Below are 16,219 nucleotides of genomic sequence, written 5' to 3'. Positions count from 1 at the left end.
AAAACAAAAAAAAAACCAGAGGTAGAAAAAAACCTTTATATATGTTAGTAGGTGGACTCCCACACCTGTGTAGCTCATAACACTTTGGTAAACCTACAACTCACCTAAAAATTAAAGTTTTTTTGTTTTGTTTTGTTTTTTAATTTGCTGTAAAAAAAAAAAAAAAAAAGTTCTGGCCCAACCAACATCCTTGGAGAATTCTATCAAATGTTCAGAGAAGAGCTGCAGTGCAGTGTATTATTTCACATGGCTCTTCACTCCATCGTCTTTGTAGCTCCCAGCAAACAACGTTTTTACACTGATAGGTCAAGCTAAGAGTTGGTGGTAGAAGATGCTGATTGGACTACATGATTCAGTTGTGAGTGGCTATTGACATTGCTGATTCTGATTGTAAAAACTAGGTTATAAAATGAGCCATCTCAGGAGTAACTGGGGATCTCACTACCATCAAAAAAGAAGAGCCACGAGTGGAGTGAATCCTTCGAACCCTGAAATGCCTGCCTGTTGAACTTTTTCTACCCAGTGGCATAAACTGGTGACAGAGGAGTAGTAGGAGAGGAACAGCAGGAACAGTAGGAACCAAGAGCTAGGGTATGAGGGAGAATGGTGCACTTCCTGGCTCACAGAGCAAATAAAACCCAGTGCTTTGGGGCAAGAGGATTATTTGTAGAATGAAGTGTCTCCAGTCATGTCATTGAAGAGCTAGGGTTTCTGACCCATGGAGCTAGAGCTGAGTGCCTTCATACTGGAGGAGGGTGGAGTGTTTTGGAGAAATTGATCAGCAACCCTAAAAGAGCTTTTTGTACCATTGTGTGGGTAGACAGAGTCCTGCCTGTGGGCACAGTTGAAGAGATACTTTCCTGATTAGAAGTATACCCTGAGCATTTCTGATGCTTAACTGTAACCTGTTAACTTCCCTAACTAATCCCAGAACTGTTAGCATTGTGTCTGAGTTTTGTGTGGCCATTGCAATGAATTCTTGAACCCAGGTAATTAGAGTGCTGTGGGAGGGATTGTTGGTGCCAGTTTTTGCAATGTTGTTGTTGTTGTTGTTGTTGTTAAGTGCCATCAAGTCAGTTCTTGTATAGGGTTTCCAAGGTGCAGCTGGTGAGCTTGAATTCTGACTTTGAGGTTCAAACCAACTTTGCAGTCCTTCACATTTGCAATTGTTGTTGTTGTTGTTCTTAGATGCCATCGAGTCGGTACCGACCCATAGAGACCTTATGCACAGAACGAAACACTGCCCAATCCTGGGTCAACCTCACTAAAGGTGTCACGCTTCAGTCCATTGACTGCCACTTGGCCAATCCATCTCGTTGGGGGTCTCCCTGTTTTTCTCTGACCCTCCACCTTACCAAACATGATATCCTTCTCCAGCAACTGGTCCCTCTTGACAATATGTCCGAAGTATGAGAGACGAAGTTTGGCCATCTTGGCCTCCAAGGAGCACTCTGGCTGTACTTCTTCTAAAATGGATCTATTGGTTCTTTTGGCAGCCCATGGCACTTTCAATATTCTCCTCCAACACCGTAACACAAAAGCATCAATTCTTCTATGGTCTTCCTTATTCACTGTCCAGCTTTTGCATACATATGAGGTTACTGAAAATACCATGGCTTGGGTCACTATAACAGACAACAATTCCACACAAACTATTCCAGAACACAGAAAAGGAGGATGTGCCAAATTCATTCTATGAAGGAAACATAATACTGACACCAAAGCTAGGCTGAGACACCCCTAAAAATATATATTTAAAGATAATTACTGCTCATGAACATACACACAAACATCCTCTGCAAAACACTAGCAAATAGAACCCAATAATTTATAAAAAATGAGAATAAATTATGACCAAGAGGGATTTGAGTCCTGGTGGTTCTATGGACTAAGTATTGAGTTGCTAACCACAAGGTGGACAGTTCACTCACCAGCTGTTTTATGAGGTAAAAAGATCAGGCTGCTGGCTCCTGTATAGATTTGTTGTTGTTGTTGCTAAGTGCCGTCGAGTTGGTACTGACTCATAGTGACCCTGTAAAGGGTTTCCAAGGAGCAGCTGGTGAGTTTGAACTGCTGACCTTGCAGTTCAAACCAACTGTGTAGTCCAGCGCATTAACCCACATTGCCACACCAGGACAGGGAAATTCTAAGAAGCATTCTAGTCTGTCCTATATAGGGTTGCTATGAGTCAGAATAACTCAATAGCAGTTAGTTTTGTTTTGGTTATGCAAAGATAGTTCAACATTAGAAAAATAACATAATCCACCACATAAGTAAAACAAATGCAAAGAACCAAATGATCATTATCAATTGATGCAAAAAAGGCATTTGACAAAATTCAACATCCATTCCTGATAGAAATATTCAGCAAAATAGGAATAAAAAGGAAATACCTCAGAATAATTTAGGATATATACACTAAACCAAGGGCTACCACTGGTCTCAACAAAGAGAAACTGAAACCATTCCCTTTGCAAATGAAAATTAGATAAGAATAATCTGTATCACCATTCCTATGCAATATTATATTGGAAGTTCTGGTCACAGCAATAAGGCAAGAAAGGAAAATCAGAAGTATCCAAATTGGCAAAGAAGTTAAACTATCCATATTTGGAACTAATTGAAAGATTCAGCAAAGTGGCAGGGTATAAGAACAACACATAAAAATCATTTGGATTTCTTTATACTAAGACAGAGAACTCTGAAAAAAAAATTAAGAAAACAATACCACTTACAATAGACATCCAACAGATGAATTACTTAAGAATAAATCTAATCAGTGACACAATAAACCTATATAATGAAAACTATAAAACACTACTACACTAAACCAAAATAGATTTACATACAGTAGATTATATTAAGATCATGGATAGCAAAATTTATTTGTAAAAAACGTCAATACTACCCAAAGAGATCTACAAATGTAATCTAATCCTAATCCAGATTCCATTGTCAGTCTTTAAAAATATGCAATAACTAATCACCACCTTTACATGGAAAGGAAAGAGTCCCCAACAAGTAAAAACCTATTAAAGAAGAATAACACAATAGTTATTGTTGTTAGGTGCCACTGAGTTGGTTCTGACTCATAGCCAAAAGAACAAAACACTGCCCAATCCTGTGCCATCTTCACAAACTCACATTTCCCAATCTCAAAACTGCCACAGTAGTCAAAACAATCTAGTAGTCCAACAACCAGTAAGTACACAGACCAATGGAACAGAATTGAGAACTCACAAGTAATTGCATCCACCTAATGACAGCTGATCTTTGGCAGACAGCCCAAATCCGTTAGTTGGGGGAGGAGATCATCTCTTTAACATATGATGCCGACAAAACTAGATATCCATTTGCAAAAAAAAAAAAAATGAAAGAGCAACCATATCTCATAGCATACACAAAAACAAACTCAAGATGGAGCAAAGATATAACTGGCAATCTGAAACTAAAAAGATCATCAAGGAAAAAATAGAAGCAAATATAGGGGCCATAAAACATGGCATAATTACACTAATACATATAACTAAGACAAAAAACTAGATGACTGAGATCTTATAACAATTAAACACTTACGTGCATCAGAAGATTTCACCAAAAGAGTTAAAAAGAGAATATTAAGACTGGAAAAAAATATATAGAAACAACATATCAGATAAGATACTAATTGCTAAAATTTGTAGATAATTAATACCTTAACAACCAAGACACAAATAATCCAATTTAAACTTGGGCAGAGAACATGAGTAGACATTTCACCAAAGGAGACATTCAGTTGGCCAGCAAGCACATGAAAACAGTGAGATATTATCTCACCCTGGCATTAGTAGCAACGTTCTAAAAAACAGAAACCAACAAATGTTAGTGAAAGTGTGGAGAAATGGAAACCCTTATGCATGGTTGGGGGAATTGCGAAATGGAACAACCACTTTTTAGAACTGTATTAAAAAGTTGGAAGTCGAAATACCATATGATCCCGCAATTCTACAACTAAGTATATACTTTATAGAAATAAGAGCCATGACTTACATAGATGTACATACCCATGTATACACCCATGTATATCATAGCACTATTCACAATAACAAAAAATGGAAACAATAGAAATGCCCAACAACATATGACTAGATAAGCAAACTATAGCACATACATACAATGGAATACTAAGCAGTGCAAAAGAGTAATCATGAATCTGCAAAACACCTCATAACATGGGTAAGCCTGGAGGACATTATGCTGAGTGAAATTAGTCATTTATAGAAGCACAAATATTGTATGCAATAACTATCATAAAAAGTCAAGAAAAGGTTTTCACACAGAAGAAAATATGCTTTCATGGTTACCAGAGATGGGAAGAGAACGAAAATCAAAAACTAAACCCTATGCCCACGAGTTGATTCTGACTCATACTGATCCTAGAAAACAGGATAGAACAGCTCCATAGTAGGTCAAAGGCTGTCAATCTTTACAAGAGCAGACAGACTTATCTTTCTCCTGTGGAACAGCTGTTGGGTTTGATTCACCAACCTTTGGGTTAGCAGCCCAATGCTTAACCCACTGTACCACCAAAGTTCCTTAGAGTGTCCGAAAACATTTTTCACACAGAAAGAAACATTCTTAACAAGGGTGAGTAGAGAAGGGGAGGTAAGTCATTAACTAGAGTGCAGACACATATTAACTTGAATAAATATTTGTTGTTGTTAAGTGCCTTCCAGGGGGTTCTGACTCATAGCAACCCTGCAAGGCAATATCTATAAGGGGGAGTTGTTGTTGTTGTTAAGTGCTGTCGAGTGGGTTCTGACATATAGCAATCCTGTATAGGGTTTCCAAAGAACAACTGGGGTTTGAACTGTCAAACTTATAGTTGGGAGTCCAGTGCTACAAAGCCACACCAAGACTCCCTAAGTGGGAGATCCCTGCAAAATGATCCAGACAATGGGAGTTAGAGGCAACTGAGGTGAGTAGTAGGACATGCACAATCTGGCAATAATATAATAACAATAGTCTTCAAGTGTATACATAGACACTCAAGCTGAACAGGAGTGGAAAAGTGAATAGGACTTATACCCCAAATATATATAAGTTTGACAGAGAATATTTCTATGTGTATTTATATGTGCTGCATATAATATCTATAGTAGACCATACAAGGGTCATATAATATAATGAAATGTGCAAAGACCTAAAGTTAGAAAACCAAAAGGCAAGAACATGCTCAACATTTCTCAAGTTGAAAGAACTAAAGAAAAAGTTGAAGCCTCGAGTTGCAATACTGAAGGATTCTATGAGCAACATATTGAATGACACAGAAAACATCATAAAACTATGGAAGGAATACACAGAGTCACTGTACTAAAAAGAAATGACTGATGTTCCACCATTTCAAAAGGTAGCATATGATCAAGAGCTAATGGTACTAAAGGAAGAAATTTAAGGTGCACTGAAGTCAAAGAACAAGGCTCTGGGAATTGATGGAATATAAATTGATAACCTTTCAGAAAACTGATGCTGCACTGGAGACACTTACTCATCTTTGCCAAGAAATTGTAAGACAGCTATCTGGCCACTGATTAGAAGAGATCCATAGTTGAGCCCATTACAATGAAAAGTGATACAATGAAATGCAGAAATCATCAGACAATACCATTAATATCACATGCAAGTGTAATTTTTCTAAAGATAATTAAAAAATGGCTGTAACAGTACATTGACAGGGAAATGCCAGAGGTTCAAGCCATATTCAGATAAGGACATGGAATGAGGGCTATTATCGCTGATGTCAGATGGATTTTGACTGAAAGTAGAGAAGACTAGAAAGATGATTATGTGTTTTTTATGGACTATGCAAAAAATTTCGACTGTGTGGATCATGACAAGCTATGGATAATATTGCGAAGAATAGGTATTCCCAACACTTAACTGTGTTCTCGAGGAACCTACACATAGACTAAGAGGCAGTCACTCTAACAGAAAAAGAGGCACCAAATGGGTTAAAATCAGGAAAGGTGTGTGCTAGGGTTGTATTCTTTCATTATACTTATTCAAGCTGTATGCTGAGCACATAATTCGAGAAAAAAAAGTGTCATCAGGTTTGGAGGAAGGCTCATTAACAAACTGCAATATGCAGATGATATAACCTTCTTGCTGGAAGCAGAGAGGACATAAAATGCTTCCTGATGAAAATCAAAGACCACAGCTTTCAATATGGGTTACACATGACCAAGCCATAGTATTTTCATTAGTTTCATATGCATGTGAAAGTTGGGCAATGAATAAGGAAAACCATAGAAGAATTGATGCATTGGAGTTACAGTGTTGGAGAAGAATATTAAAAGTACCATGGACTTCCAGAAAAGCAAACAAATCTGTTTTGAAGTAAGTACAGCCAGAATGCTCCTTAAAAGCCTGGATGGCAAGACTTCATCTCTCATACTTGAGACATATTATTAGGAAGGATTATTAGGAAGGATCAGACCCTAGGGAAGGACATCATAATTGGTAGCGGAGAGCCAGCAAAAAAGTGGAAGATACCCAATGAGATAGATGGGCAAAATGTCTGCACAATGGGCTCAAGCCTAACAATGATTGTGAGGTTACACAGGACTGGGCAGTGTTTCAATTATATTATTATACTATTATACATAGGGTCGCTATGAGTCGGAACTAACTTGATCGTATCTAATAAAAGCAACAACAACAACACGCAGGCAAAGTTATAAAGATTTCTTAGTCATAACCAACCATCTTGAGGGCATGAGTCACTGGGTCAGGGAGTTCAAGATCACAGTCTGGGGATACACCGAGGTTAAACGGCACAGCAGAGTCCACAAAAACAATGTTTGACATCCTACAATGAGTAGACACTATGGACTTAAAGGCTTGTGAGCAGCCATCTAAGATGCAACTATTGGTCATTTCCCATCGGAAGCAAAGAAGAGTGAAGGAAATCAAAGACACGGAAAACATTTAAGCACAAAAGACTAATGGATCCCATGAGCCCCAGCCTCCATGACCAGAAAAACTAGATGGTACCTGGCTACCACTGCTGATGACTGTGAAAGGAATAACAATAGGAGGTCCTAGATAAAGCGGGAAAAAGCTGTACAACAAAATTCAAAACAACAAAAAAAGGCCATATTTACTGGTGTGATAGAGACTGGCTACTGTGCCCTTTAGACACCCTTCAGGCCTGGAACTGAACTCACCCCTGTGGCTCACCTTTCAGACAAATGATAGGTCTGTAAGGCAAACAATTATACCAAGGAGGTACTGCTCCTTAGAGCAATCAACCGTATGAAGCCAAAAGGGCAATGTTTTCCTCGGGATAAAGCTTAGAAAGCAAGCAAGGATAGGAAATAATGACAAATGAAAATGGGAAACATGAGGAAGTGGGAATAGTGATTTTATGTTATGAAGATTGCAATCGCTGTCACGTAGTATCAAAATGCTTATGAATGGTTGAATGGAAGACCAATTTGCTTTGTAAACCTTTGCCCAAATCACAAAAAAAAGTTAAAACAAACAAAATTGACCAGAGGGATCCACTGAAAATAGAAATTAACGTAAGTCTTTCTGCTTCGTAAGATTCTTCAGTTGCTCTCCACTTAATAGCAGCTACCATAACTGCTATTATCAACCCAAAATTTTATATTTGGATAAGTGATCTATCAAACATGTGGGAAAATATGCATTTTTCAATTGCACAATGGCTGAGTTTACCACTCGCAGATCCACACTCTAAATGAATTACAAAAAGATTTGTTTTAGCAAGAAGAAAAGTGGAACCAGAGCCAAGACATGCTATGTTAAAAATATTGTGAAGCACAGATATTAATCAACTGTGTCAGTAAATTAATTTCTTAATGATGGCAAATAAAAACAAAACATATTTTGAGTTTAATTAAAAACTGAAACTGAAAGGATAGTCAACTGTTATGGGAGAGTGATGTGGGAGTGCCTATTGTTTGGCAAGAGTAAATTACTTGTTACATTCCAGTAGAGAATAGGAATACTGGAAGGACCTTGATTTTAAAAGATAACTTATAGATTGCTGTTGCTGTTGTGAAGAGCCATCAAGTCAGCTCCGTCTCATAGCTATCCTGCAAAAGGTTTCCAAGGAGTGGCTGGTGAATTTGAACTGTCGACCTGTGGTTCAAACCAACCCTACATGCTTATCCTACAGTGCCACACCAGAACTCCATGTAAAAACCCTCCACTGCCATTGAGTTGATTCCAACTCATAGTGACTATAAAACAGAGTAAAACTACTCCCTAGGGCTTCCCAGGCTGTACATTTTGATGGGAACAGATAGCTTCATCTTTCTCTATGGAGCAATTGGTGGGTTTGAACCCCAATTTTTTGGTTAGCAACCCAATGCTTAGCCCAGTGTAACACCAGCATGCCTAGATATTTAGATGAGCAAATTAAGAAAACAAGTAAAATACTAAACAATAACATCTATGGATTATAAAAAGCAAAGGAGAAACAAAATAGAAAAAAACTATAATTAAAGAAAAATTCAGAAAAGAAAGTATTTTTTGCAAGCCAAGATAAAGGATGATAAATATAAAATGCAAGTAAAAGCTTATCAACAAAAGTAAATGCAGCAATAAAAACTATGCAATTTATAAATTTATGTTTAAAAGCACATATTATCTACTTGTACAAAATAAACTCTAGACTTATACAGCTAAGTTAAATCCAAAAAAGCACCACAGATCTTCTAAGTTTCCTCAATATAGCATAGAAAAATAATATAAGCTTTTTGAGAATGTCATTTACAAAAAATTCAGATGGTAGTATGAATCTTAGAAAAAATAGAATATGTGTCCCTAAGACATTCAGACATAATTAAAACTCATGTTTAATGGTTTGGACTAAAGAAACTCTCATACATGTTAAGAGGGTAAAGTAATACAATTACTGTGTCACTCTCATATAAATTTACAATGTTTTAATAATAATAAATAACAACTTTTATGTTCATGTAAAAAATTCTATATAATAGTGAAATCAATAAATCAGAAACTAGATGTGAGTACGAAGTATAATATATTTGCACAAAGTTTTAAAACCTAGAAAACACATTGCTTATGAGTACACTATGTATAGAAAACAGATGCAAAGCTGCATGGAAATGACAATTATCAAATCTAAGAGCGCTGGCAACGGAGTCAGGGACCAGCTCAAAGAGAGCTTTAATGTCATGTAACATATTATTTCTTAAAAGAAAAAAGTGAAGCATTTATGGCAAATTAACAAGCATTGATGAAGTTGGGTACTTGTTGAGTCGATTCTGACCCATAGCGACCCTGTACAGGATTTCCAAGGAGCGACTGGTGAGTTTGAACCACCAACCTTGTGGTTCATACTGACTTTGCAGTCCAATTTGGAATATTTTTAAATTTCAAAAATAAATTACTTGCTATAATGCATGGCATATTTAAAATATGCAATGCGTGTAATTACTGGCAAGACTTCTAGTAACGCTATTATGCTGTAAGGATGGCGAAGGATCACAGTATTTTGTTTGACAACAACAGTAATAAACTAATACAACTTCTACTATTATTGCAACTACTATTCCTTCCACTATTATTACTGCTAATATTATTATTACTGCTAGATAATCTACCCTATTAAAGAATCTTCTGGGGAATCCTTTAGTTTAAAAAAAAAAAAAAAGAATTATGTTGTAAAATAAATAATCATCTTAATATATCTCTTGAACAATTTGGAAATGTTGTACACTGAATTTTTCAAAGAACTTAATTTGATTATTTAGTGCTTACTTAAACCAGTCTTTGTAAACAGAAAGTTCATAAAATAAATATGGCAACACTTCATATCTCATATTTAGGGCATGTTATCAGGAGGAACGAGTCTCTGGAGAAGGAACGCATACTTGCTCAAGTGAAGGTCAGCAAAAAAGAGGAAGACCCTCAACAAGATGGATTGACAGAGCATAGCAACAATGGGCTGAAGCTTAACAACAGTTGTGAGGATGAAGCAGGACTGGGCAGTGTTCTTTTGGTTGTGCCCAAGGATGCTACAAGTCTCAAAAACGGACTCAATGCCACATAACAGAAACAACAACATAGTACTTGAGAAACACTTCCTGAGAACATTTTCCCTTCAATACACATTTCTTGATTATCTTTCTTATGCTCATAGAGAAAGATTAAATTGTAGAAAAAGAATAAGAATCAACTCTACCCCAAAATGCTGAAAAGTATTGTATGGTAGTAAGGCCAAACAGAAAACCTTCTGATTCAGTTTAATAATTTTGGAGTCCTGGTAAGGTGCTGTAAGATAAAGCACTGGACCGCAAGATCAGTTTGAGCCACAAGGTTGATGGTTCAAACTCACCAGCTGCTTCTTGGAAACTCTATATAGGGTCACTATAAGTTAGATTGGACTTGAAGACACTTACAACAACAATTTGATAATAGACGATATGATATGAAAGCTAATATTCTTATCAATGATTACATTCTCCTTAATGACGTGGATTAGAAAGTATACATTAGCAAAGAATGAACTAATACCTGTAAACCAGTTTTATAAGACAGTCACTTAGTGAGGCAAACAGTTAATATGCTTGACTAACCAACAGTTTGAGGGTCTGAATCTACTCTCTGGTAGTTTTGAACCGCTGACCTTATGGTTTACAGCCCAATTCGTAACCACTACGCTACCAGAGCTCCTTCTACTAGGGCTTCTTTAAAAACAATGTTGTACCATCAAGTGGGTTCTACCTCATAGCAACATTTTATAGGGTTTTCAAGGAGTGGCTTGTAGGTTTGAACCGCCGACTTTGCAGTCCAGTGTTTACCCTACAGCACCACATCAGGGTTTCTTTACATACAATAGCACATCTTAAAATGTTATGAGTAGCAAGGTGAAAAACATATCAACTAACCTTGTAAAAAGTGTACAAAGGATCTGCCATGGTTATCCATTGTTGCAGAAGCATTTTTCTTTCTCTGAAAGAAGACGGTTTCTTTCTCTGAAAGGTGAGCTGTATTTTCCATGTCTACTTCAGCTTTCTCTGCTTCAGTCAGGAGACAAATTGGAAATTCAGGAAAAAGCTGTGCATGTCTTTCATGGCGTTTTGGATCATCCAAATGCAAAGGAAGTTTAATAACCTATTAAGAGATCAATCTGTTATCTAAAATTCTGTAAAGTCACACATACAATCACAGCATTTCAATTTACATCATCCAAAGAGTCAAATATGAATTCAGTCTTCCAAGTCTTGTATTTGCTTTTGTTTGGCAGCACTAAAAAGAATGAATTTTTTTTTGTATGAACAGATTTCCATATTTGCTTAAGATATCACCATTTGTTCTACACATTTGTTCATTTTAACTAAAATTTATGTTGGAATGAAATTAATAAAGATTCAGTGTTTATAATATGTAAGGAATAATATTTTAAATTTGAAAGAAATGAGAAATTTGTACAACTTAGTGATGCCTCTGAGGAGTCTTGGTAGTGTAGTGGGTTATAAGTTGGGTTGCTAACCAAAAGACCAGCAGTTTGAATCCACCAGTCATTCCATGGTAGAAAGATGAGACTTCTTGTTCCCTGAAAGATTCTTATAGCCTTGGAAACCCTATACAGGGTTACTATGAGTCAGAACTGACTTGATGGGACACAGGCACCATCACCACCATTGATGACTGTAAGAAGTCCTAGTGGTGCAGTGACTTAATCACTGAGCTGCTAACTGAAAGGAAGGTGGTTTGAACCAACCATGGGAGAGATATCCATGGAAGAAAGATGAAGCAATCTGCTTTCATAAAGATTTAGAGCCTTGGAAACCTGAAGCAGTTCTACAGGGTCACTATGAGTCAGACTTGACAGCAGAGCAGTGTCTTTGGTTTGGTTGGATTTCAGAGTCATGAATATATGAGTACTCACTAAGCAATTGTCTTATCATTCCTAATGTTCAGGATGTTAATCCTCAATCCTGTCCCTAATAGCATCAAAGTGCAACACAGGAGATTATGATGAAACCACACATCCTGCTTCAGCCAGCTTCTCTTTGATCTACGATGCTTTCCTCCCTAGTACTAGATAGGGGGGCAGAAGTTGTCTGGACTTACCTGGATTTATGAGTTTCTTTCAATCTCTTTTAGCACTACAATGCAAAAACCATATTCTGTTCTCTCATTGTTTTATCTGTCTTCACTTCTCAATCCTAAATTTTGGGGAAGGGGGGCTTTTTCTGTTTATCTCCAAAAGGAGTACTCAAAATGTACATTTACTTGTTCAGAAATGTTTTCATATGAGAAAATGAAACTCACGTTGTAATAAGTAAGTTGATATTCCTTAAATTTCACTTAAATGGAAAATAGAATTTTAAGAATAGAGTTTTGCATTTTATTTTTTCATCTTCACATCCTCATGAAACAGAAGCGCTAGATTCTTACTTACTCTGCCTTACAATCCTTAATGAGCTGCATTCATTCATTCATGCCCTATGTAATGCACAGATGGAGAAATTTTCTATTGTTGTCTACCAACTAAGAATGCCCATAGGCATTTACATCCGTCTATAATTGGAGGAGAATATTGAAAGTGCCATGGGCTGCCAAAATAACCAAAAGATCTGTGTTGGAAGACGTGCAGCCAGAGTTCTCGTTGGAGGCCAGGATGGCTAAACTTCATCTCTCATACTTCGGACATATTGTCAGGAGGAACCAGTCACCAAAGAAGGATATCATGTTTTGTAAGGTAGAGAGAGGGTCAGAGAAAAACAGGAAGACCCCCAGTAAGATGGATTGACAAAATGGCAGCATCAGTGGGCTCAAGGGTAGCAACAATAGTGAGGTTGGCCCAGGATCAGGCAGTGTTTCATTCTGTTGTGCATAGGGTCACTATGAGTCGGTACCGACTCAATGGCACTTAACAACAACAAATAATGGTGCTGTGGGTTAATGCGTCAGACTGCCAAGCCATTTGAACTACAAGGTCAGTGGTTCAAGCTCACCAGCTGCTGCTGGGAAACCTTATACAGGGTCACTATGGGTCGGAACCAACTCGATGGCACTTAGCAACAACAACATAATGCATAGTGGGCACTACGCATGAAGCACAAACTAAAGTCGTTCCCCTTAATCTATTTAGAATGATGGTGATCCTAGAAGAGAAAGTGCCTTAGAGGGTTTCCAAGACTGTAAATCAGGGCTTCAAACCAGTTCAAACCATGGCCATCATCAACAAGATAGAACCAGGATGAACCTACCGTTTTCAAATTTATCTGAAATGGAATGATAACCAGTATTGAAAAAATCATGGCCCAAAGCCCTGGGGTGGGAGGTTAGAAAGAAGTTTAGTGGCCTTTATTAGGAGCCTAGTGTAAGAGATTAGATGATTGTCAGGACTGTGGAGAGCACCGCACTTTGAAAGCTGGCCACCATCTTTGAGCTGAGCATCACTGTTCCAGACTCTGCTAATCAGGAGAATTGGTTGCTATGCAGTGCACACACTTCTTCTGTTTTCTAAGAAGGAGTCTGTGTTTCTAGCAGGGTGTCAATTTACAATCTTTCATAATCTGGCTATTGTTTTGGTTCATCCATCTTTTATAAATTCAAGCTCATTCTAAGTTTACTTCATTGGCCATGACAGTACTGGACTGAACTGGAATGCTTTGTATTTGGTGTATGCTTTCATTTTCCTTTCTGGATACCTGCTATTTAATTGTGAAGTCTACAATAGATTTATGGAATCACATTTCTGCTACAACACTAGGCTAGATAACAGACAGACCACTAAACATGAACAAATCGATGATATCTAGTGATGGATATTTTATTTTTGTTTTAACATATGAGGTAAAAAGAGACACTTTGAGGTAAACAAGATAGCATGCTTCAAAGTGGTCAGCAAAAGGAGACAGCTTTGTGAAGGCTACCTGTAGCCTATGGCAATGTGGGTCAGTAGCTGTCTTGTATGAACACTTGTCTGTCTCATCAATATATGGCAAGCAATGGACGTATAGAGTGCATCTTATCTCTTGAGTGTCCCTAGAGCGGGCCATGCCAACAGACAACAGAGTAAGTGTTTTTGTTGAAGAGATATACTTTAGTCCTATATTCCCAACATGAAGCTGCTGAGGAAACAACCTCCACAACAGGATCTGTTTTAGAGAGCAAACTTGGCTCATTTTTAAAAATAGAGTTAGATTTAATTATCTTTAACTTTCCTGTGAACTTTAGAATTTTATACCTTATTTGCAAGCATGAATTTAACCTGCATTATCGGAAATCAACAATGAGATATAATTGTTTTTATAATTGTATGGTACTTTGCTTATTGGAATTTTCAATAACAGGAAAGAAAGCTAATGGCTAGAAGGAGCTTTGAAACTTTCTCAATTCTTTTTACAAACTACAAAATTTTATTGCACACCTGAAAATAGAGATTGCATAGCCAGTGGTCCAAGTCCAGGCAAATCAAATCTTCAATTGTCTTGAAGTTGCCAAGTTTCTGGTCATAATGACCTCGGAGAAGGGGACACTTGAATTTTCCTTCTACTACATCAAAGTTGTTATTACACAGAGGGAAGGCTGCCCAGCCCACAACCTGGTTAAGACCAGCATAGGTTCCTCGAAGGAGAACAAGTTCAAAGAGGAAAGCCATGCCAGGTTTCACTTCTTTCTTAGGAGGAAGTTTCTGGAAAAGATATCAATAAGAGAAAACTGGGTTGCTTGTATTTCAAAAATGATTTAATGATGATTACAGACAGTTTAGAATTAAGTAAAGCTTTAACCTGTACCCCTATTATTTGCCCCTAAAATCTTCCCATTTGGATGTATTTGTATAAATAAACTTTCCAGCCCAAGTCATTAAGCAACCCTACTGATGTTGGTCACCATATTGTTGGTTCTAACTGATAGTGACCCCATGGATTATAGAACAAAATGTTGCCTTTTCTTATGGTATTTTCACAATTTAAAGCATATTTGAGTCCAGTCAAATAATATCCTATTCTGCTCCATAGGATTTGCACTGACTAATTTTCTAATCAGGTTGCCAGACTTTTTCTCTAGTCTGGAGACTTAGCTAAAACCTGCCCACCATAGTTGACTTTGCCGATACTGAAATACCAGAGGAATAGCTTCCAGCAACAGACCCAAAACCAAACCACCACAGTAAGACAAATTGACAAATGAGCAACAATACCACCATAATGTAACCCAACATAAATACAAAATTGACCCTGCCAGGTCAATATTCTACATTTCATTTTTATAAGTTTTAGGAATCAAGTTTGTAAAATGTTAACTAGTATGATATTCCATACTTCTGCTCCTTTTCCCTTGACCTAGAACCTCTATTGTATATCTATTTCTATCTTTTGTTATGCCTGTCAATCATCTTTGTATTATTTATGTATGCAGTGTGTTTTGTACAGAATACATGCTTTTCATGAAAGTGGTTGAACAAGTAATCACACTCTAGAAAAGCTAATTCTAGGCACAAAGAGAGAGATAAATCTGCCTCTTCAAGTAAAGTAGTTGTTGCTATTAAGTCCCTAGTCATTTCTGACTCAGAGCAACCCTAGGGTTTCCAAGGAGTGGTTGATCAGTTTGAACCACTGACCTTGGCGTTCAAACCGTCCTTGCAGTTGAGTGCTTATCCAACAGCATCACACCAAGATTCCAAGTAAAGTAGCGATCCATTTAATATTTTGACTACTTTGTTTATTTCAGTTGACATTAATGTGCACATCACTGTGCAGGCAAATTGTCGGTGCTGAATGGAGTCAGAGTCTGGTGCTGTAAGATTGGTGCTGAGCTGCTAACCTCGAGGTCAGCAGTTCAAACCCACCAGTCACTGTTCAGAAACCCTATCTGGGGTCGCTATGAGTGGGAGTCGACTTGATGGCACTTCACAACAACAACAAGTGGTATTAGGCATGAAGATGGATGAAATGATCCAATTGAATAAGTCCCCAGATTGCCCAGATGTAGAGGTTTGAAACAAATACACATAAACACATGAGGGGGGCTTCAGAAGGTTCCTTGAAAAATTCTAATATCTTTCAATTCCATTTCTTTTATGAACTTTTTGAAGCCCTCATATGTGTGTGTACATGCAAATGGAAGACTTGAAGAATGTTTAAAGAAATATTCTTGGATTTCTGTGAATAATTAGAACTAGATAAAGATAAGGACTTATCCAAGAGTTTTACAACTATATATATAT

At 37.3% G+C, this 16,219-nt stretch overlaps 1 protein-coding gene across 1 annotated transcript in view; it reads right to left on the bottom strand.

The window, feature by feature from the left end:
• Positions 1-16,219, bottom strand: part of LOC102831105 (orofacial cleft 1 candidate gene 1 protein-like) — a 362,030-nt gene that overhangs the window by 144,679 nt on the left and 201,132 nt on the right. The window contains exon 6 of the mRNA XM_006864130.1: positions 10,923-11,054. Within this exon, the coding sequence (XP_006864192.1) occupies positions 10,923-11,054 (132 nt within the window). The remainder of the gene's footprint in view (positions 1-10,922; positions 11,055-16,219) is intronic.

The sequence above is a fragment of the Chrysochloris asiatica genome, unplaced genomic scaffold (genome assembly GCF_000296735.1).
Source record: "Chrysochloris asiatica unplaced genomic scaffold, ChrAsi1.0 scaffold00060, whole genome shotgun sequence".
Taxonomy (NCBI): Eukaryota; Metazoa; Chordata; class Mammalia; order Afrosoricida; family Chrysochloridae; genus Chrysochloris; species Chrysochloris asiatica.
Note: the sequence above shows the minus strand (reverse complement) of the source record. Positions and strands in the feature narration are given on the sequence as shown.